Source organism: Lepidochelys kempii, chromosome 19 (assembly GCF_965140265.1).
Source record: "Lepidochelys kempii isolate rLepKem1 chromosome 19, rLepKem1.hap2, whole genome shotgun sequence".
In the NCBI taxonomy this organism is placed as follows: Eukaryota; Metazoa; Chordata; order Testudines; family Cheloniidae; genus Lepidochelys; species Lepidochelys kempii.
In genome coordinates, this window is record NC_133274.1 from 1,014,830 (window position 1) to 1,037,489 (window position 22,660).

Genomic DNA, 22,660 nt, shown 5'->3' on the forward strand with positions numbered 1-22,660 from the left:
CCCCGCTCCCAGAGCCAGGGATGGAACCCAGGAGTCCGGGCTCCCAGCCCCTCCCCCAGCTCTAACCCTCCAGACCCCCCCCCGCTCCCAGAGCCAGGGATGGAACCCAGGAGTCCGGGCTCCCAGCCCCTCCCCCAGCTCTAACCCTCCAGACCCCCCCCGCTCCCAGAGCCAGGGATGGAACCCAGGAGTCCGGGCTCCCAGCCCCTCCCCCAGCTCTAACCCTCCAGACCCCCCCCGCTCCCAGAGCCAGGGATGGAACCCAGGAGTCCCGGCTCCCAGCCCCGCCCCCTCTCCCCACGAGGCCCCACGCCCCTCCCGGAGCCGGGGACAGACCCCGGCGTTGGAGGCGCCTGTCTCTTTAAGGAGGAGCGCGACCGGAATGACGTCATCGCGGCTCCTCCGCGCGGAAGCGGAAGCGGAAGTTCCTCCCATGCTGAGCGCGCGCGGGCGGGGCGCGCTGGCCGGTTGGGCCCGCGCCGCTGAGGGGCCCCTGGGGGGCGCGGGGCCGGGATGGGCCGCGGGGCTGCGGAGCCTTCGCCGCCCGCTGCCGCTCCCCGGGCCCGGGCGCCGCGCGGCGCAGAGCGACCCGCAGGGTGAGCGGGGCCGGGCGGGGGAAGCGGGGGTGGGGAGAGCCCGGGGGGGGGTCGGGGGTGGGGCGCGAGGGAAGCGGGGGTGGGGAGAGCCCGGGGGGGGTCGGCAGCGGGGCGCGAGGGAAGTGGGAGCGGGGCGGGGGTGGGGAGAGGCGGGGGGCCCGGGGGGGGTCGGCGGTGGGGCGCGAGGGAAGTGGGAGCGGGGCGGGGGTGGGGAGAGGCGGGGGGCCCGGGGGGGGTCGGCGGTGGGGCGCGAGGGAAGTGGGGGAGGCCGGAGCACAGGGTCCGGGCGGGGGTGGGGAGAGGCCGGGGGCCCGGGGGGGGTCGGCGGTGGGGCGTGAGGGAAGCGGGGGTGGGGAGAGGCGGGGGGCCCGGGGGGGTCGGCGGTGGGGGGCCCGGGGGGGGTCGGCGGCGGGGCGTGGGGGAGGCCAGGGGCCGGGGGGGGGTCGGCAGTGGGGGGAGGCGTGCCGGGGGCCCGGGAGGGTCGTCGTCGGCGGGACGCGAGGGAAGTGGGAGCGGGGCGGGGGGGGGAGAGGCGGGGGGCCCGGGGGGGGGGAGAGGCGGGGGGCCCGGGGGGGGGTCGGCGGTGGGGCGCGAGGGAAGTGGGGGAGGCCGGAGCGCAGGGTCCGGGTGGGGGTGGGGAGAGGCCGGGGGCCCGGGGGGGGGGTCGGCGGTGGGGCGTGAGGGAAGCGGGGGTGGGGAGAGGCGGGGGGCCCGGGGGGGTCGGCGGTGGGGGGCCCGGGGGGGGTCGGCGGCGGGGCGTGGGGGAGGCCGGGCGCCTGGGCCGGGTGACGGGGCCCCCGCTGGGCCCGAGAGACCGGGGCTGGGGTCGCTGCGGCAGTGGGGCTGGGCCGGGGGCTCACTCGCTGCTCCCCCCCAGGCTGGCGGGAGACCCTCCAGGCCACCGCGACTGTCCTGCGGGAGGGCGGCCTCGTGGCGCTCCCCACCGACACCGTGTACGGAGTAACGTGTCTGGCCCAGAGCTCCCCGGCCATCCAGAAGATCTATAACCTGAAAGGGCGACATGGAGGCAAACCCCTGGCCATCTGCCTGGGCGAGGTGGAGCATATTTACAGGTGAGCATGTGCCTCGGCTGGGGACACTGAGCGCTAGGGCCCCGTGTCCGCCTGGGTGAGGCTGGGTCCTTTAAAAAACAGCTTTTGTGAAACCATCAGAAACGACCCACGCTTCATTAAACCACAGCGGAAAGTTGTTTTAAAGCAAGCTTTCCTTTGTAGCACTTGGGCACTTTCCAGGTCGCTGCCCTCGGCTTTGTTTTTCAGTTTTTAATACTCCGAGCGGTGTATAGTAAAAGCAAAAGTGAATTGGACTGATTTGACTTTGTGGTTCGTGCTGAGAGAAATGCAAGCTGTGTAAATCACAAAAGTAAATGGAATGCTCAGAATTCAGTTTTAGTATCTAACGTTGGTGGCCTTGGGAAAAAGATGAGTTTGCAAATATAGTTTTTTAAGTTGTATCCTTTCTGAGCGTCTCGAATCTGTGTCCAGCACAGCTTACAGTAGGGCAGGTACCTTGTTCCGTACACTGAAATGGGTACAGATGTACCTAGAGAGCCCAGAGAAGGGAAATCTCCCTCAGAGAGGGGTCATGGACTGCCAAAATTCTCACTGTGTGGTGCTTTGGTCAGGGAGGGCCAGCCTGTTTTTGTTGCATTTTGCTTCCTGTCTCAACTGTGCAATAGCAAAAATGTAAAACTTCAGGGGAGGGAGTTGTGGTAGCTGGGAGCATGGAAACATTCCCAGTGATGGTTAGTCTCTTGTGACTGTATCTTGTAGCGATTTTAAGTACATCTCAGTGTACTTTATAGGTACTGTCATGTCAATGTGCCAGAAGACCTGCTACGGGACCTGCTCCCAGGACCTGTGACCCTGGTATTGCAGCGCTCAGAAGAACTCAATAAAGACCTGAACCCTTTCACATCGGTAAGTCTTTGGGACATGACACACATCTCTGCAATTTGACAGGTGACCAGCATCTTCTTTGTGTGTAGTTCTTTGGCCTTCCCACTCACATTTGTTGTGTGTTCACGGCATTCAGCATTGATTGACGTCTTGAAGCTAGTTCCTGCTCTGTCAATAACAAACATGTGCCAAGATGGACATATTTGTAGGTGTCCTTGTCACCTATCTGAATGTGATATAACTTGTAGTGTTTGATGTGCTGGGTGGTTAAACTGTCTTGAGGTATGAAGCTGGTAGAAAGACCTATCCTTCCTTTTCTGTGGTCCAAATTTTATTCTGTGGGCCACATCCAGAAATAGAATTCCAGATTCTAGAATCAGATCACTTGTTTTAAAGCATTTAGAATTTACCCATTAAGGTGTTAATGGGGGTTAAGAAGTAATAAAACTAAATTAAATAAGATAATAGCTCACCTCTTAGTGAGAACCCTGAGGAAAAGTTTCTGGCACTTGACTCCCAATGTCAATCTCAATATTTGTAACAGAACATTGGAAGCAGCAGCTGAGGGTGTTGCTGTCCAGCTGAGAAACTCCGTCAGTAGGGCCACAGGTGGTCCATAGTTCAGACCCCCTGTTTAGTTCCCTCTCTGATAGTCCAGAAATTAGAAGTTGAACTTCAATGACGTATCAAGGCAGATGTGCCCCCAGAAATATTTTTAATGGTATGCAGTTCATCCCCCTTCCCTATCCCAGTCTCAGAGAGGAGACTGGCCATGGCTTCGCTGTGGTCAGTGCATGTGCTCAGACCCTGGGCCTTGTGCAGCAGTAAAGAGATTCCCTCACCCTGTCTTGGAGTGGGAGATGCCAGCTGCACTGATCATAGGGAGGCAGGGACAGCAGGCCCAGCCCCTCCCCCCCCAGCTGACTCTGCGGCTGTAGAGACCCAGCAGCCACTACCCCCCCTTCCAGCCATGCCTGAGACAGTGATGCAGCAGCCCAGTGGCCAGGGACCCACCACCCGCACAGGAGGTAACAGGCTGGGGGGCCCTTAGTACCTCCCAATGGGAGAGCACCTGCCAGAGACCTGGCATTGTAGGCTGGCAGGAAACTGGAAGCCCTGGTACTTTCCCAAGCCTCCTGCAGGAGTGGGGAAGCTAGAGCCCTTATGGGCTTTCCACAGGGGGCCTGTGGGGCTGAATGGTACCAGCTCCCCCTCCAGTGTTTGGGCATGTCCCAGCATAGCTGAAAATTGTTAAGTGGATGGGGTAGCAGCAAGATGGAATCATTATGTGGGCCAAATCCAGCCCTCAGGCTGCCAGTTGGACCACACTTCTTTAGGTCAACAGGGCTTCATACAACATAATGGGATACATGGTTGATCTGTAGCTCAATGACTGTTGCCTATAAATGTATCCTCTCTTTGGCTGTTGCATATAAACACACCTCTCTTCTCTTGTAGTTGGTTGGCATTCGTATTCCAAATCACCCTTTCATTAGGGAGGTGGCACAGGCTTGTTCAGGACCACTGGCTTTAACGAGCGCTAACATCAGTACTCAGGCGAGCACACTGACCGTCTCGGTAAGGTTGGTTTTGTCACTGGGGAGAACTGCCGTGCTAGGATTTCAGATAGGAGTTGGGAGAAGCTACTAACCTGTTGTACCACCTTTCCCATGGTGGTTGTTCCTCGTCCTTCTGTTACAGACCCCCTTCACAATAGACTACAGATCCCTGCTGCTGTGCTGGGAGCCTCCCTTAAAGATTGAGGAAGGGCAGAGTTTAAAATGCAGACTGTTTAAAGGCTTCCTGTGTACTTTACTAAACATGATTATGTAGCAAATGGTTCTGAACCTGAGAATCCTTAGAGGGCACTTGTAGCTCCTAAAATAGTGAAAGCGTCTGTTCTGATGTCTATGGTGTGTTCAGCTCAGAAGCTCAGAGAAATGGGATGTCTTCCCTGGCACCAGAGTCCGACAGTGCTTCACGTGTGGTATCCATTTAAAAACTAAAACAACCACCCCTCAAATGCTTAGTTGGCTGAACCCAATTTTCCCTTCTTGTCTCAGGAATTCCAAGACCTTTGGCCTCAGTTGTCCCTGGTCATTGATGGAGGTGTAATTGGAGATATCCAGAGTCCAGAGTGTCGTCTGGGGTCAACTGTGGTCGACTTGTCTGTATCTGGGAAATACACCATTATTCGGCCTGGCTGGTAAGCACTCTTTGCTGACCATAGCTGCAGCTTTCACTTTAGGTAAAACAAAATGCAACTGAAAGTTAAAACATGGGGCTTGTTTTGCCCATTTCCCTACAGCGGTTAGTGTAGGATGTTTTCAAAGTGCAGCATTCTCTAACACCTAACTAATTTGCCTGTCCAGAGATGCTGAAAATTGACAGATACTGGGTTCAGCAGGATATAACTTGCTATTTCATAATATACTGCTCTTTTGCCCTGCTGGGCTGAAGATAACCTTGCTCAGCTGGTTCTCGTTTTTTCCCTACAAAACTGTGGAACCAACTGAGTTCTGCAAATGGGAACTTATTTCTAGTCACCACGCTACTTGCCTTTATTTCCATAGTGCACTGACACCGACAGTTGAAATCCTGGGGAAGAAATACGGCTTGACATCAGAACCACCTTCTTTGTGAGATACCAAACTCTGGAAGCTGTGCAGAGTCAGTAAAACTGGGCACCATGTGCCTGTCTCTTCAGGAAGCCAGTGTCAAAGGTCTTGTTTAATAAGGTCAATGGTTGTATCAGTCCTCATGTCTCTCCTTGGGTCTTTTCATCATTTGTGTGTAATGGCTATTGGTGTGCTGTGCATGTTTGTAAGAAACAAACCAAGTACTTCTGACCTCCTTGTGCAAGTGTAATATCCCTGATTACCGTACAAGGGATCTTTTGCCTTGTGCAATGGGGTTTACTAGGATTTGAAATAAACGTCTATTTGTGATATTTTGGGAAACTGCTGTTCTTGCATGGGACAGAGGATCGTGTTTTACTGAAATACCTGTGTACAGCACTTGGGTTTGATTCAGATTTAGAGGCAACCAATTGCTGTTTTGACTTAAACACACACCACAGTTTTTAAATGTTTCTTCTGTTTTACTTAAAAATATCAGGAATACAGTGTCTCCTCTTGCTTGGTTTTGCAGGAGTGAGCTTTGACCCCTTTAGTAGAGAGAATCCTTCTTCCACCTGTCTGCTGAGTGTTTGGCTTAAATAGTAGAGCACCTGAAAGGGAAATGGCTTTTTATTTTGTCTTAATCTGTTTCTCATGATGCCATAATCTTACTGTTCTCCAGCAAAAAGTAGCAAGTCTAGACCTGATATTTCTAACGGCGCCAACAGGAGAAACTTTTCAGCTGCTCTTTAGTTGTCAAAAAAGCATCCCTTTTGCAAGTCATCTAAGGTTTACTTTTAGGTGATGGTTGCTAATCCTGATACTAGACTAAATTCTTCCGTTTGCTTTCCTTGTAAAAGGAGAAAGGACAGACCCTGAAGTGCAATCTTTTTAGTCCCTCATGAACTGTTCCCTTCATCACCCATGAAGTTGTTGCTTTCCCTACTTAGCTGACCTGCGGACTAGAATCAGTCTGTAGTTTTTATAGATCTTAATTCAGTGAGATTATTAGAATAATAGGAGGAGGCCAAAAGGGTCTGAGCCAGTATTTACTCTTCTGGGAACACTAAAATGTAATTAATCTGTTCATGGTGATATTTATTAGTGTTTAAAAACTGGTGACCAAACTGTGTTTTTTGAAACACAATTCTGTTATAAATGCTTAGATTTAAGGTGTTTGGATCTCTGCAATGCCTCTTTGTGTTAGTGCCATTAAAGTGTAAATTTTGTACGTACACTGTTACCTTTTGGAGGTGGTGGCTTTTCATCTTTGGAAGACTAATCTCTGCAGCCTACAGTTACTTGTTGTCGAGATGAGGGTTTGACTAGCAACTACTCTGCTAAACCAGGCCCATCATGCAGCAAGACATGGAGCAGCTGGACCCTTATCAAATCTTGAAAAAGATGAACAAGGGCTTTATAACCCAGATGCTTTGGTGAGTGAGATGCAACCATAGGATAGCTCTTTGCTTATTCCACTCTTGCACTAAGTTGGCAGGACCTGATGAAGTGTATAAAATTTGCAGATGACTCCAAAGTGGGAGGGGTTGAAAGCACTTCAGAGGACAGGATTAGAATGCAAAATGACCTTGACAAACTGGAAAATTGGTCTGAAACCACCAATAAGATGAAATTCAATAAAGACAAGTGCAAAGTAAAGTACTTCACTTAGGTAGGAAAAATCAAACAAACAAATGGGGAATAAGTAGTTAGGGGCAGGAAAGCTGAACAGGATCTGGGGGTTACAGCGGATCACAAATTGAATATGACCCACCACTATGATGCAGTTTCCAAGAAAGGCAGCCTGGGCTGTATTAACAGCAGTGTTGTATGTAAGACATGGGAGACAATTGTGCCACTATTCAGCCCCACTAAAGTGTTGGCTGGAGTGTTAGGTTCAGTTTTGGGTGCCAAATTGGGACGAGACCAGAGGAGAGCAACAAACATATGAGGTTTAGAAAACCTGACCTATGACAAAGGGTTGTTAAAATGGGTCCTGAGAAAAGACTGATGGGTGGGAATCTGATACATCTTCAACCATGTCAAATGCTGTTATCACGAGGACCGTGATAAATTGTGTCCACTGAAGGTAGGACAAGGTTTAAACAGCTTAATCTGCAGCAAGGGAGATGAGGTTTAGGTTATTTAAGAACAGGTTAGACAAACACCTGTCTGGGATGGTCTAGGTTTACTTGGTCCTGCTTGAGTATAGGGAATGGACTAGATCAGGGGTTCTCACACTTCACTACACCGTGACCCCCTTCTGACAACAAAAATTACTGCAGTATATTACCCCAGGTGCGGGGGCCAAAACTGAAGCCTGACCCACAGTCTGAGAACCACTGGACAATATGACCTCTTGAGCTCCCTTAGAATCTTACATGTCTATGATTCTAATTCTCTCGACCAAGCATGAGTGGCTAGATAGAGTGTGTTTTCAATCCTTTGCATTAAATGGAGAAAAATGAAACCATCAGTGCTGTCACTGTGCAGTAAAAGTCAGAGTTTGTATAAATTAAGCATAATTAATGTGACAAGGGAGAACCTCATGCACTAACTCAGATCTAAAGCTGCCACTTCTCACTTTATTGATAAAAAGACAAGTACAAATGAATTCTTAAAACACCAAATTTAGAAGGGACTGGATGTACGATAGTTACAAAAACGGGTATTTATTCTATAGTGATGTAACTTCCTTCTGGGAAAACACATCAGTATTTTCAGTTACGTTTTATTGCAAGTGGTCACAGGTCACTTGATTCTAGAGAGGAGATAAAACAAAGTTAAGGCTAAGTTTTGAACATGTGAAACACTAAAAGGGCATTTAGTACAGATCACTGCAGTTCACTGGTTGCCAATACAGATAACAGGTTAAATTCCAGCTCTAATTATTTTTAGTTATTTGGACACAGTGGCTCACTAACACCACCCAACCCAAAGGGTATTTAATTGCATAGGTTTGTTCTACAATTAACAATTTTGAGGAACAATTAACTCTTTGTTTCAACCAGCTAATAAGGGAAGTTAATTGTCAGAGCTGCTAGTGGTGTGTGGAATATGTAATCAGCAGGCAACTGGTGAAGGGCATAGGGTAAAATACATGCTGGGGGTCGGAGCCCAGCTCATATCTAAAATATCACACTAAACATATGCATGGTAAGAAAAACAGATCTCTTGCTCATTCATTCCCTGGCCTAGTCACTTACAGGCCAGTTCAGCTCCAGCAGGGCTTTAAAAGGGACATCTGTACTAAACTCACAGCTGCAATAGAACAGACTGCTGCTTAGAGACCCCTCTGCTCACTGACATTTCCTCCTGGGGTTGTGGAGTTGGTGCTCAAACCAGCCTTAGGGCTGTTCATGGAGAACACTCTATTTAGCGACCCGAACAAACGCATCAGTCCTGAACAGAGACTGTGACCCATAATCTGCTTTTCCCAACCGATTCTTTTTAACGTGACCTTTTTCATAAAGCAAAGACAGGCTATCTGAAGGCTTCCCGTACATAATAATCACATCAGCCATTGCTCCTTCTCCTTGCTAAAGTGTTCTGCCCACCTGCGGGTCAGCTCCAGATACATGTTGGGCTGATGAGGCAGGTAGTCCAGATAGAGGCGTGTTAGTGTTGTCTTGGGCACCGCTTTCTCGATCTGAGTGCCTTCATGCCACTCGTTGAAGGAAGTGATGGAGACTATCTCTGGCCTCACCATGAGTGCAGCCTGCAGAGCCGTTTCATAATATTTTCCGTTGACTCTGTTGCGAGTGTTGTGGTTGTTCCACGGGCGGATACTAGTGTCAATGTAGCCTGGGCCAACACTGGGAATGAACATCAGGTTGTTTGAGTCACAGAAGGCTTTGATAGCTTTCCAGTTCTGGTGGGATGAGCCGAAAGAGAAGCCATTGGATGCAAAATATGTGTACATGCCATCGAATCCTGCAGAGAGAATATCGTGCTTGTGTCCTTCTTCCACTAGCAGTGCTATGAACACTGCATCATAAGGGGTATTGCGGAGGGAATGAGAGCCTGACTGGGTGAAGAGCTTGGCCCAGGATTCAGGGGGTGTCAGGTAAGAATCATATATGTAAAACATTGGGAGGCTCCGTCCTGTACTGGTCTTGCATTTATAAAAAGCTGCATGAGATCCATATCTACAGAGAAAGAACAGACCATTTCAGTAAGTGATCGGCACCTGGGGAGCAAGTCCCATGCTGACTAGCAGGCAGGTATGCCCATTACAAGGCAAGTGCAGCCTGAAGCCCAGTCAATTGCATGCCCTGGTAGTTCCACTTTAGGCCTTTGCATGCTCCCTGTGTCACCGTTTACCAGAATGGTTCAGCTGCATTGCCCATGGTTAGACAAAGGGGAGGATGTTGCACTGGACTGATCAATATTTCAGACCCATTTTACCACCCTGAGGGAATGCCTGGAGGAACAGGAAAGCTTTGTTGCATTCCCTGAGAGACTCCATCAGACTGATTTATACTTGAGATATTCTGCAGTGGTGACCACCATCGACATGCCAATAAATGCACTGGGGACATGTGCACACTTACAAACTGGTGAGAGATCCCCCGATGGATGGTAATAGCTTTTGGTTACTGCCTGGTTCGCCTGCATTCCAGCTAGTGACCCACAGTGAAAAGCTCTTTATTCCCCAGCATTAACAAGAAAATAAGATTTAAACATCTCTGGCAATGGCCTTTTCTACAGACTCTGGGGCTAATATACTCACTTTATAAGGGTTGCTGAGGATGACATATAAGTAAAGGGCTTGGTGTGATGCTGTTGCATTTCTCTGCTACAGCACCCTGTGGCATAACTTACTTAGTTCATATACAGCGCGAGCAAGAAGTTTAGTACAAGACAGACATGGTTGGCATGACACTGCTTTGTATCTCAGCACAGAGTTGGGCCTGAACTATGCTCTTGTGGCAGCTACTGAAAGCCCAGACTTACTTGTCTACGATGTATTTAATGTTCTCATGCACAGTGCGGTCGTCGCGCCCTTTGTATGGCTGGATGTGGAAGGCAACCTTCAAAATAAATCATGGAGACATGGTGACAAGCACATGCTTTCCTTGTGACAGTCAGTAAGTCCCAGACCCTTTGAAGAGGTCACAGTGTCCATTCATCACAGAGCATCCAGAAGCTGCCTAGGCAGCCCCCTTGCAGGAAACAGACTGAGGGTCTGTTCCATCATAATAGGGCATCATAAATACTAACAAATTGAATTAGTCTTTAAGGTGCCACCAGACCCCTCGTTTTTGTGGATACAGACTAACATGGGTATCCCTCTGACACATAATAGGGCATGTAACCTATCCCTGTTTGTCCAGACTAGTTTTAATAGCTGTGAGAACAAGCTGTAAAGCCCTCTCATGAAGTGATGCTTGTTTGTGCTCAGCTGTTGCAAAATAAAGACTCCCCACTACCTCCCATAATGACCCGTTAAAAATAATACAAAGCCACTGAGACTGCAGAGCACGCTCCTGCTGGAGAAGCACCGTGGTAATTCCTGGCTAATTTGAGCAATTAGTTTAAAAGCTTCAAACAACGAGAGAGAGCAGTCTTACCTTTATGGCATATCTGTGTGCAGCATCCAAGATAAATGGCACAAGACTATCTGATGGCTCCCCATTATCATCTGCCAGACCAGGTGGGTACCAAGACAAAACCAGGACTCCTGCAACAAGTTGCAGAAGGAGATCAGGACCAACCAAATGCACTGATATTTAAACCCCTGCCTGCCTTCTGCCTCTCCCATGCAGCACCAGAACTCAACCTTATTTCTAGTCATTCTAACAATTGCACAGAGTCCTCTAAGCTTAGTTGTCAAAGCAGTTAAATCTCAGATTTAGGAAGGAGATCCCTTAAAATAGGAGGGTCTGAACCACTGGCTCTACCCAGCCTGGATCCTCTGTTTTGATACCCAGGTGCGGGGAGATGGTTATAATTGTCCTCAAGCATTATGTCTGTACCGTTAGGTATAATTCGTAGCAGGGTAACAGCTTGAGAATTCCTCAGAATGAAGTTAAATTCTCAATCCTTTTCTCAATAGCACCATCCATGGCAGAGTTCTATAGGAGGAGCAGTTCGAAGTGCCTGACCTAGTGCATAGTGGAAAGATACTAGTCTGTATTAATAATGTGTTCCAGTTTAGTTATGTGCAAGATCTGCCACAGAGGTGTTTTTTCAATCCTGTTATACCACAAAAACACTGCATCTGGAATGGAAAGGGTTAATTGAAAGAACACTGGTAAACACTGTAAGGTGACCTTTCTTGAAGGAAAAACATCTGGCTTGAAAGGAGGTTTTTGTTCACCAGCCCTGTAATTTAATGATGGAGCTGTCCATAGCAGGGGGTGCTGAAATGTCACCTGTGCTTAACAGTCCCAAACTAGCAAGCTGCTTCTCAGGTGATGGTTGGAGAACTATTAGACTGAATGCTGGGCAAGCAAAGCCACTTTAATACAAGGCCAGATTAGGATGAACTGGCACAAACTGACTTCCCATTGCTCGCTATTTGATTAATGAGAATATAAAGATGTCATTACCTGACTCACTCACTTGTCACTGAAAGGGAGCCAATTTTGATAGTGATAATGAGAGTTTGTTTTGATCTGGTTCACACTATCTTCCTGCTGTGACCTCATCTGATCTTGACAGCAGACTAGGCTGGGCCAGTACTTGGATGGGAAATCTCCAAGATAAAAAAATATCACACGCAATGCTACATGAAGAGGTGCTGGTGACAGAGAGAATGTACAACTAATTCAGGCCCATTCGAGGGAGCAGTAGGCTGCCACATCTCCAACAGGGGTCCTGAACTCTTGGAATCAAAGGTCCCTGATATCTTTCCTATCATGAGAGCTGGGATGTTTGCCCCATTCAAGAGTCAGCTTTGGCAATTTATAGCATCTGTTTAATGTTGGAATTCACTTGTCCCGGGGGATCCTGTACAGCACAGGAATTGGAAGAGGCTGATCTCTTAATAAAATATACTTTGCTACCAGTGCTAATAGGCTGTTCAGTACAGTACAGAATTGCTCTGCTGTATTTATACTGCTACACTTTGCAAGCTACCCAGCAAAACATGCAAGTTAAAAAGAAAACACTTAGCCTTGAAGGCAAGCATAGAATGGGCCCAATCTATCAGTACTATTTTCATTCCAGCAACGCCTTCTGGTCTTAAATAACTTTCTTTTCCTTTTTGGGAAGGCAAAAGGCATACTGTTTGCGAATTTTTAAAAGTTAAGGTTGAATAGCTTTGCTACAAGCTGCATTTTTGATGAGTTTTAACCAGTGCTTTCTAAGTCTTCATGTAGAAGTTATACTCCAGTTTGTAGAATGAAAGTCTCTCAGATCCTTGCACTCAGCCAAAGGCTCTTTTAATGTCCTGGGGTTTGTAACTATGCATCCCCATCCTGCAAACACTCACCTGCTTAACTTGAGTCATGCAAGCAGCCCCCTTAACTTTACTGCGAGTGCTCACATGAGTAAAATTAAGCATGCAGAAACACTTACTAAAAGGTGCATTTTCCTTGACATTCAGTCTAAATTTTCCTTTAATTTATTCCTATTACTCCTACTGTGACTGCCTTGTAGCACCCTCAGTGTCTCCTCTCGCACCTTGGTGCTTACATCCTTGTTAACTTAACTCCCTTGTCACCATCTGGCCTTCACCATGGGTTAACGGTACAAAGCAACGTAGTCTTTGTCCGGAAACTTCACTGTGGATGAAAATTCAAATACATACACCCGAACACTGAAAGTTGTGATGCTATCCTCTCTGAATTGGGGTTAAAGCAGTTTATGAGTTATTTTTCCAGTATTTAAAAAAATATTATCTCGTGTACCCCTGATGGATTTCAATACTAATGCTCGACTCCAGCAAGCAGGTCTGTGCCTGGAACACCAGTGATTTCGCTGGGGTACTGCATGGATGCAGAGGCTCACCTGCACAGATCCGCTTGTAGGACTGGGGCCTCGTTTGGTACCCAACATCTATGAAACTGTTAGTTGCATTGACAAGACGATGAAACATGTCAGGACATCCTTACCAACTGCTGCCGCTCTCAGCTGGTTCATGTGCTCCTCCAGCACTTCAGGGTCCCTGGAGCTGTAAGGTCCCAGCTCAGGGTAGAAGCTAGAGCCAATGTCCTCTGGGGGGCTGTGCCGCCCTTTGGGGTAGCTGGCGGATATCTTGGGGTCCCAGTGCGGCACCATGACATGGTCCCAGTGCAGGTACTTTCCTTCGAAGTGGGTGTTCCCGTACCACATGTAGTAGAAGATGTGCAGGTCGTAGTCCACGGGCGGCGTTGGTGCCTTGGCGTGACTGCTGGCAGCCACCTGAGGCCGGGAGATGGCCTCCTGGGAGACAGAGCGCCTTTCCCCTCGCTCGGCGAAGGGCACCAGCTCCAGCCTGGGGGCCAGGTCTGAGAAGCCATCAGAGGGTTTCAGAGTCCGCAGGCCCATCATGGTGCCGAAGATGAAGAGGGTGAAGAGGAAGAGGGCAATGCAGGCTCTGCGCCTCAGCCGGGCCATGGCGCCGGGGGCTGCACCAGGGGAGGGGGCAGCCAAGGGTCCGTCAGTCACCCTCCCCCCCAGTAGCGGATGGGCTGGGGGACGGGGTCAGGGCCAGCGGCTGCGCAGGTAAGAGGGGTTGGGGGGGTGGGCAGTCAGTCACGGGGGGAGGGAGGCGGGGGGTTGGTCACCGGGGGGGAGTGTTGGTCGGTCAGTCAGTCGGGCCCAGCGGTGGGGGAGTCGGTCGGTCACGGGGGGAGGGTTGGGCCCGGTCGGGTCGGTCTGTCCCTGGGGCAGGGGGTGTCAGTCATTCAGGCCCAGCGGTTGGTCGGGCCCCATGGGGTGCTCGGGTGTCCGTCAGTCCCGGGGGGAGGGGGTGCGGGTGTGTCAGTCTGTCGGTCAGTCCCCGGGGGGGCGCACGGGTCAGTCGGTCCCCGGGAGGGGGCGAGGGGGCGTGGGGGGCGAGTTGGGCGGGTGCAGGGGGGGTCGGTCCCCGGGGCGGGTTGGTCACGGGGGCGCGGGTCGGTCACGGGGGCGGGGGGGGTCGGTCACACGTGGGGGGTCGGTCGGTCACGGGGGGTCGGTCACATGGGGGCGGGGCTGTCACGGGACAGTCAGTTGGGCGCGGGGGGGGGTTTGGTCGGTTACAGGGGCGTGGGGGGGTCGGTTGGTCACGGGGGGCGGGTCGATCACGTGGGGGGCTCGGTCGGAGGGGGAGGTCAGTCGCTCACGGGGGTGCGGGGGGGCCGGTCAGTCCCGCGGGCGGGGGCCGGTCACGGAGGGGGGCGGTCCCACGGGGGGGGCGGTCACGGAGGGGGGCGGTCAGTCCCGCGGGGGGGGCGGTCACGGGGGGGGGCCAGTCAGTTCCGCGGGGGGGGGCTGGGCGGTCACGGAGGGGGGGTCGGTCACGGGGGTGCGGGGGGGCCGGTCAATCCCGCGGGCGGGGGCCGGTCACGGAGGGGGGCGGTCCCACGGGGGGGGGCGGTCACGGAGGGGGGGGCGGTCGGTCCCGCGGGGGGGTCGGTCAGTCCCCGGGTGCCCGGCTCGGCCGGTCCCAGCCCGCGCGGCCCCCCCCTCCGGCGCGGCTCCGGCCAGCGGGGCGGCGGCGGCTCCGCTCTGCGCTGCGGGCCCGGCCCGAGCCGTCCGCGCCCGGCAGCGGGGGAGGTGGGGACCCCTGCTGGCTGCCGCCGGGGCTGCAGCTCCGCACTCCGCCCGCCCGCGGCGCTGCGCTTCCACAGCCTGAGCGGATCCCGCAGAAACGTCCGCACAGCGGGAACGGAGGGAGGAAGCGCTCGGGCCGGAATCGGTGCGGGCAGGCCCGACACACGCAGAAACAACCAGCCTGAAGCAGCCCATCCACCGCGGGGGCAAGGAGTCCTGGAACAGTCTACATACGCCGAGGGGGAGGACGGCTAGAGAGGCCTCCTCACTGTGCTGACTGAGGTGGCTGAGTTACCCCCCCGTTGGATGGTACAATCTCAGCAGCGCCATGGTCGCGTGGGGCCCTGCTCTGAATTAACTCCTTCCATGCTGCAGGCCTCCCGTTATTGCCCGTCGGGTGGGACTGTGCTGCTGAGGGGCGGGGCTGGGCATTATTCCGGCCTGCAGGGGCGTGGTCTGTAAGCAGGGGCCGACCATGGGCTGGATAAGCTGCCTGCTAGCACAGGTGTGACCCAGCCCGAGGCCCAGTAGCCTGGGGTGGGAGGTTGCCGGCAGGGAGCCGTGCAGCCCCGGGACCCTCACGGTCCCGCTTCACAGGAGCAAGGACGTGGTCGGCAATGTCACTGTCAACGTGTTCATCCCTGGACATCCATCGCTGACATGCACGGGGTGGGTCACACTTCAGAGCTCAAACGGCCTCCGTAATGCAGGGCTTAAGCTAGGCCCTCCGGTGGTGTTATGGTAATAACATACCTCTGCTAAGTGCCATCTTGTGCTCCAGAATCTTCTTTCTAAAGTCTCTAGCTATAATGGTGGCAAAGAGAAACTCAGTAACATGGATGATGTGTAACTGATGTAGCAAGGTCTGCCTGAGTCTGCAGAGCGCCTGAAACGAGCTCCTCTGAAAAGCAGCTTTCTCCTCCTCAGTGGTGGAGCTCCAGCTTGGGGAGCCTGCACTTTCTGCCAGTGCACCATATATGGCTGGCTTGTGCTTTCTTTGTCTGAAGCTTGGGGTTCGTTCAAAAGGTTGCCTCTCGAGCAGCACAGAGCCCCACAACACTAATCTGGTATACTAGTTCAGTGCTGACTCAAGAGTGAACAGGGCCATGTATTGAACCCATAACAACCAGTTCCTGGAGCACTGAAGCATTCTTTGGAGGTCTCTGATCTAAACACAGACCATGGTTGTCTCTGCTTTACTTGTGCATTCTAACAGGGATGGCGGCAGGCAGTGCCAGGTAATTCATAGATTCATAGATTCATAGATATTTAGGTCAGAAGGGACCATTATGATCATCCAGTCCGACCTCCTGCACAACGCAGGCCACAGAATTTCACCCACCACTCCTAAAAAAGACCTCACACCTATATCTGTGCTATTGAAGTCCTCAAATTGTAGTTTGAAGACCTCAAGGAGCAGAGAATCCTCCAGCAAGTGACCCGTGCCCCATGCTACAGAGGAAGGCGAAAAACCTCCAGGGCCTTCCAATCTGCCCTGGAGGAAAATTCCTTCCCGACCCCAAATATGGCGATCAGCTAAACCCTGAGCATATGGGCAAGATTCATCAGCCAGATACTACAGAAAATTCTTTCCCGGGTAACTTGGATCTTACCCCATCTAAAAACCCATCACAGGCCATTGGGCCTATTTACCATGAATATTTAATTACCAAAACCATGTTATCCCATCATACCATCTCCTCCATAAACTTATCGAGTTTAATCTTAAAGCAAGATAGATCTTTTGCCCCCACTACTTCCCTCGGAAGGCTATTCCAAAACTTCACTCCTCTGATGGTTAGAAACCTTCGTCTAATTTCTAATCTAAATTTCCTAGTGGCCAGTTTATATCCATTTGTTCTTGTGTCCACATTGGTATTGAGTTTAAATAATTCCTCTCCCTCTCTGGTATTTATCCCTCTGATATATTTATAGAGAGCAATCATATCTCCCCTCAACCTTCTTTTAGTTAGGCTAAACAAGCCAAGCTCCCTGAGTCTCCTTTCATAAGACAAGTTTTCCATTCCTCGGATCATCCTAGTAGCCCTTCTCTGTACCTGTTCCAGTTTGAATTCATCCTTCTTAAACATGGGAGACCAGAACTGCACACAGTATTCCAGGTGAGGTCTCACCAGTGCCTTATATAACGGTACTAAAACCTCCTTATCCCTACTGGAAATACCTCTCCTGATGCATCCCAAGACGACATTAGCTTTTTTCACAGCCATATCACATTGGCAGCTCATAGTCAACCTATGATCAACCAATACTCCAAGGTCCTTTTCCTCCTCCGTTACTTCTAGTTGATGCGTCCCTAGCTTATAACTAAAATTCTTGTTATTAATCCCTAAATGCATGACCTTACACTTCTCACTATTAAATTTCATCCTATTCCTATTACTCCAGTTTACAAGGTCATCCAGATCCTCCTGTAGGGTATCCCTGTCCTTCTCTAAATTAGCAATACCTCCCAGCTTTGTATCATCTGCAAACTTTATTAGCACACTCCCACTTTTTGTGCCCAGGTCAGTAATAAAAAGATTAAATAAGATTGGTCCCAAAACTGATCCTTGAGGAACTCCACTGGTAACCTCCCTCCAACTTGACAGTTCACCTTTCAGTAGGACCCGTTGTAGTCTCCCCTTTAACCAATTCCCTATCCACCTTTCAATTTTCCTATTGATGCCCAGCTTATCCAATTTAACTAATAATTCCCCATGTGGCACAGTATCAAACGCCTTACTAAAATCTAAATAAATTAGATCCACTGCGTTTCCTTTATCTAAAAAATCTGTTACTCTCTCAAAGAAGGAAATCAGGTTGGTTTGGCACGATCTACCTTTTGTAAAACCATGTTGTATTTTGTCCCATTTACCATTGACTTCAATGTCCTTAACTACCTTCTCCTTCAAAATTTTTTCCAAGACCTTGCATACTACAGATGTCAAACTAACAGGCCTATAATTACTTGGATCACTTTTTTTCCCTTTCTTAAAAATAGGAACTATGTTAGCAATTCTCCAATCATATGGTACAACCCCTGAATTTACAGATTCATTAAAAATTCTTGCTAATGGGCTTGCAATTTCTTGTGCCAATTCTTTTAATATTCTTGGATGAAGATTATCTGGGCCCCCCGATTTAGCCCCATTAAGCTGTTTGAGTTTCGCTTCTACCTCAGATATGGTGATGTCTACCTCCATATCCTCATTCCCATTTATCATGCTACCATTATCCCTAAGATCCTCTTTAGTCTTATTAAAGACTGAGGCAAAGTATTTGTTTAGATATTGGGCCATGCCTAGATTATCCTTGACCTCCACTCCATCCTCAGTTTTTAGCGGTCCCACTTCTTCTTTCTTTGTTTTTTTCCTATTTATATGACTATAGAACCTTTTACTATTGGTTTTAATTCCCTTTGCAAGGTCCAACTCTACTTGACTTTTAGCCTGTCTCACTTTATCCCTACATATTCTGACCTCAATAAGGTAGCTTTCCTTACTGATCCCTCCCTTCTTCCACTCCCTATATGCTTTCTGCTTTTTCTTAATTACCTCTCTAAGATGCTTGCTCATCCAGCTTGGTCTACAACTCCTGCCTATGAATTTTTTCCCCTTTCTTGGGATGCAGGCTTCCGATAGCTTCTGCAGCTTTAATTTAAAATAATCCCAGGCCTCCTCTACCTTTAAACCCATAAATTCTTCAGTCCAATCCACTTCCCTAACTAATTTCCTTAATTTTTGAAAGTCAGCCCTTTTGAAATCAAAAACCCTAGTTGCAGATTTATTTTTGTTAATCCTTCCATTCAATTTGAACTGAATTAGCTCATGATCACTTGAGCCAAGATTATCCCCTACAACCATTTCCTCTATGAGATCCTCATTACTCGCCAAGACCAGATCTAAAATGGCATCCCCTCTAGTCGGTTCAGCAACTACTTGTTGAAGGAATCCATCAGCTATCGCATCTAGGAAAATCTGAGCCCTATTATTATTACTAGCACTCATCCTCCAGTCTATATCTGGGAAGTTAAAGTCTCCCATGATCACACAGTTTCCATTAGTATTTACTTTATTAAAAACATTAAAAAGGGCTCTATCCATATCCAAATTAGATCCCGGTGGTCTATAGCACACCCCAAGCACTATCCTAGGGGAGGCTCTAATAGTTCTGGGAGAGTAGTTTGATTGTGAAGTGTGTGTGTTTGTATGTGCATGTGTACCTATGTTACGTGCGTGCATATGGCATGTGTGTGTCAATTGTGTAAGGAATATGGCTTTGCAATAAAAAGCTGATAAACCTTGAATATGTTCTACATGATTTGCTGGTATCCAATGAAGAGGGGCTGTCCAGGGGAATTTAAAATTAAGCAAGATCTAAATTCAAAGAGAAACTTGACCCATTTCCTCTGAGTACTTGGACCCTCATGGGCAGCGCCAGGTACAGAACAATTCTCACCACAAAGAACGTCTGAAATGTGTTTGGTGATTGGCTCCCTAACAATAACTTTATAGGAAGGTATATTTGCAATAAAGGGCAGATTCTGTGGGGTGCTGAGCTAATGCTGATTGGAATCAGGGGAACTGAAGATGCTCATCTCCTTGCTGGAGCAAGCTCATAGCTTTGAATGATAATCAGGATCTTTTTGGCCTGTGGTCTTTGTGTCTTCGAATGGCAGTGGGAACAGAGAGAGGGTACAGTGGTAGAGAATGAAGCCTGCTGCCATTTGCACTAGAGTCACAATGAAACAATTCTAAATAAACAACTGATAAAAGATTAAACTTATTCAAGAAAAGGAAAACACGCTCCAGCAAACACTGAAATGTGACGATCAGAGCCGTTAACAGGAATAACATTTTAATTGGGTGACTCTGTTATGCACAAATGTTACAGACGATAAAACTCCTGCTAAATGGAAACTGGGTAATGAGACAAACCTGTCAAGGGAACAAATCGCCTGTGAATCTGGAGCCGGCGTTTCGTAGCTTCCCAGTAGGTTTGGCTCTGCCAATGACATTACTTTGCTTAATTGAGGCTGACACTTTCTCCAAAGTGATGGCGGGTTCTGGCTGAGGTTTGCTCACAGAATCTGTCCATGCAGAATGACATTCTTTATGAAGAGTTTGGCTAAGTGTTAGTGAGCTGGAGTAACAGCAAGGAGTTTGTCAGCTTGCCTGTGAGAGAGCTGATTGGTTTAGAATCTAATCAGAATTCTCTCCGCCCAGGTTAGAATTTAACTTTCAATCTTGATCCAGAGCTTTGGGCCTATGTATTATAAAATCATTTGTCTTCACCCACAGGTCCATGTGAATCAAGTACTGCACATTCCCTAAGGCGTGCTCTACTCTAGCAATCTATGGAAAAGTCGAACCGCGGAGCGGCACAGTTATGCCGACCTAACTCCTGGTGTCGATAGCGCTCTGTCAGCAGGAGGGCTTCTCCTGTCAATGTAGCTACAGCCTTTCGGGGAGGTGGAGAGCCTGCGCCGATGGGAGAAGCTCTCCCGTCAGCATATGTGGCATCTTCACCGAAGGGCTAGAGCGGCACAGCTGCATAGACGAGCCCTAGGCAAGAGGCCTTTACAAAGCTATAAGAGGCTTCCACAGATGGCTTCTGGAACCAAAGGCACAGGCTGCTTTCCTTAAACAAAAATAAAGACATCATCAGAAAGAGCTTGGGAATCAAATGGACCCACTCTCAGATACACATTTGAGTTCTGTTCTGTGGCTTTATCACGTGCAGGTCCCTTGGGTATGCAGAGCATTATCAGCTTGGGTTAGCTGTAAAGTTGGTCTCTAGGGAAGGGAAAGAACATGGTACAGTAGTTTCAGGCTTTCACCATCCAGTCAGCATTTCTGGCTGCTACCCATTCACAGACCTTGCTATCACATGAGTCTGTGGTACAGATACACTTTTCAGTGCCACAACTTCATTGAACAGGAGCCAGACCAACATATCAGGCAAGGGGCACCCTTGCCCGTTCAGCTCTGGTCACTAGCAGCTGTCTGTTCTCCGAGCATGTGGCATTCATTCATGTCAACATCATCCTAGAAGGAATCACTCCTCCCGTTCAATGCAGACAGCTACTGGAGAAAAGTGACCGCTTGATGTAAATGCTGATCTGCTTTAAGGCAGGAATTGCACAAGTGGATGCTTGTGGATGCTGGCCAGTGTGCAGTGCGCTAGGGCAAGGCAAGAGGGCGGGGAGCTCTGCCCTACTGGAGTCTATGGCCATGGTCAGTGGTTCAGCCTACAGCACTCCTGGTGTCACTGAGAGCTATTGGGTTATCCAACTCCTTAAAAACCCAGCTAGTAGCTGCTGCTCTCTGGCCACCCAGCTCTGAAGCCAGCACAGAAGTAAGGGTGGCAATACCATGACCCCCTCTAAAATAAACTTGCAACCCCCCTGCAACTCCCTTTTGGGTCAGGACCCCCAACTTGAGAAACGTTGGTCTCCCCTGTGAAAGCTGTATAGTATAGGGTAAAAGCACACAAAAGACTAGATTTCACAGGGGGAGACCAGATTTCATGGTCCGTGACGCGTTTTTCATGTTCGTGAATTTGGTAGGGCCCTCACCACCTAAGTTTCACTTCAGCCATACAGGGTTACGTGGAACGTGGGTGATGCACAGGCCTCGTAGGGCTGAAGTGGAAATTCTGTGGTATCTAGGCCTGTTGCTGGCTACGCAGCACTGGAGTGAATTCCATGCGCTGCACACAGACCGAAGAGCCCCAAGTGCAAATATCTCAAGGAAAAAGAAAAGAGCATTTTTTAAAGCATAGAGGCATGTTCATTGAAACGAGCGGCATGAGCAGCTCCACATGGCTTTGCCTCTCAGCGCTTTGAGCAGTGAGGCTTTGCCAGCCAGAGCTTTTAGTCAGCAAACTGCTCTGTTAGTGCCAGCGACACTCTTACGTGCTTTAAACACATTCATATGTGTGCGCCCTGCAGTGGGAGCAGCTGCTGGTCCAGCTGGTCTCCGCACACACCAATCTCAGTGGAAGTTACAGAGAGAAGAGTTCGGATAGCATCACAAGGCAGCCTTTATCTTTCACAGGAAGGAGAGAAATAAATGAGTGCAATGTTATGACATATTTAGTGCTGCCAATGCTTGTGGTTTTGTAGCATGTCTTGCAGTACATGGGGCTTTTCTCGAAGTCCCAGCTTCTGAAGTCATGAGGATCAAAGAGAATATCAGGTTTAATTTTTTTTAAAAGTAAGTTTCTAGCCCTCATGGTTGCAAAGAAAGAAAAGCTTGAAAATGTGACTCGAGTGCACCCTCATGCTCGGAAACCAGAAGGCAAATCAAAAGACCTCCCACCCTTTCATATTTTCCCCCCCAAGTCTCATTATTTTTAAGTCAATCTCATGATTTTGGGGGCCTGACTCATTGTTTTTGAATGCTTGGGGTCGGCAGTGCTTTGTGTTTATTCATCAGACTCCATTTGCTTGGGCTCCTTTAGGGCCCCTGTGTGTATGTGGATTTCCCCTCCCTGCCCGACTTGCAGTTATTTGCTAGAAATGGGAAGCCTTTTAATCTAATTTCCATCCTGCAATCTCTTCCAGGTGCAGTGAGTGTGTCCCTCTGAGCTGGTTGGTTCAGCGAGTGTGACGTTACACCCCATATTCTTCATGGAAGTTTGGTTATGGTACGAATATGGTGTGACTAAAATATACTTTATGCAAGATGGCTCCTGCAAGGTATCAACTGGAAAGGTTATGATTTACTGAATGTGATTATCCAATTTGTTTGCATGTATCATTTCTCTATCTAAAGTTGGGAATATTGGTTATGTGACAATTACATCTGTGCATCCGATGAAGTGAGCTGTAGCTCACAAA

At 49.5% G+C, this 22,660-nt stretch overlaps 2 protein-coding genes across 3 annotated transcripts; one reads left to right on the forward strand and one right to left on the reverse strand.

Moving 5' to 3' along the window:
• Positions 1 to 367: 367 nt before the first annotated feature.
• Positions 368 to 5,465, forward strand: YRDC (yrdC N6-threonylcarbamoyltransferase domain containing). Its single transcript, XM_073317410.1, has 6 exons — positions 368 to 596; positions 1,474 to 1,669; positions 2,422 to 2,536; positions 3,974 to 4,093; positions 4,579 to 4,721; positions 5,089 to 5,465. Exons 1-6 carry the CDS (start codon positions 383 to 385, stop codon positions 5,156 to 5,158), a joined length of 858 nt encoding a protein of 285 aa, XP_073173511.1. The 5' UTR covers positions 368 to 382; the 3' UTR covers positions 5,159 to 5,465.
• Positions 5,466 to 7,698: 2,233 nt separating this feature from the next.
• MANEAL (mannosidase endo-alpha like) lies at positions 7,699 to 14,125 on the reverse strand. Of its 2 annotated transcripts, XM_073317409.1 has the most exons (5): positions 13,194 to 14,125; positions 10,707 to 10,816; positions 10,090 to 10,166; positions 8,691 to 9,281; positions 7,699 to 7,894 (listed from the first exon to the last, which is right to left on the reverse strand). In XM_073317409.1, the coding sequence occupies exons 1-5, from the start codon at positions 13,675 to 13,677 to the stop codon at positions 7,885 to 7,887; spliced, it is 1,272 nt and encodes a 423-aa protein (XP_073173510.1). In that variant the 5' UTR covers positions 13,678 to 14,125; the 3' UTR covers positions 7,699 to 7,884. The 2 variants fall into 2 exon arrangements, with proteins under 2 accessions (XP_073173510.1, XP_073173509.1); XM_073317408.1 differs by having other exon boundaries at positions 7,699 to 9,281; positions 13,194 to 14,124.
• Between the last annotated feature and the right edge of the window lie 8,535 nt (positions 14,126 to 22,660).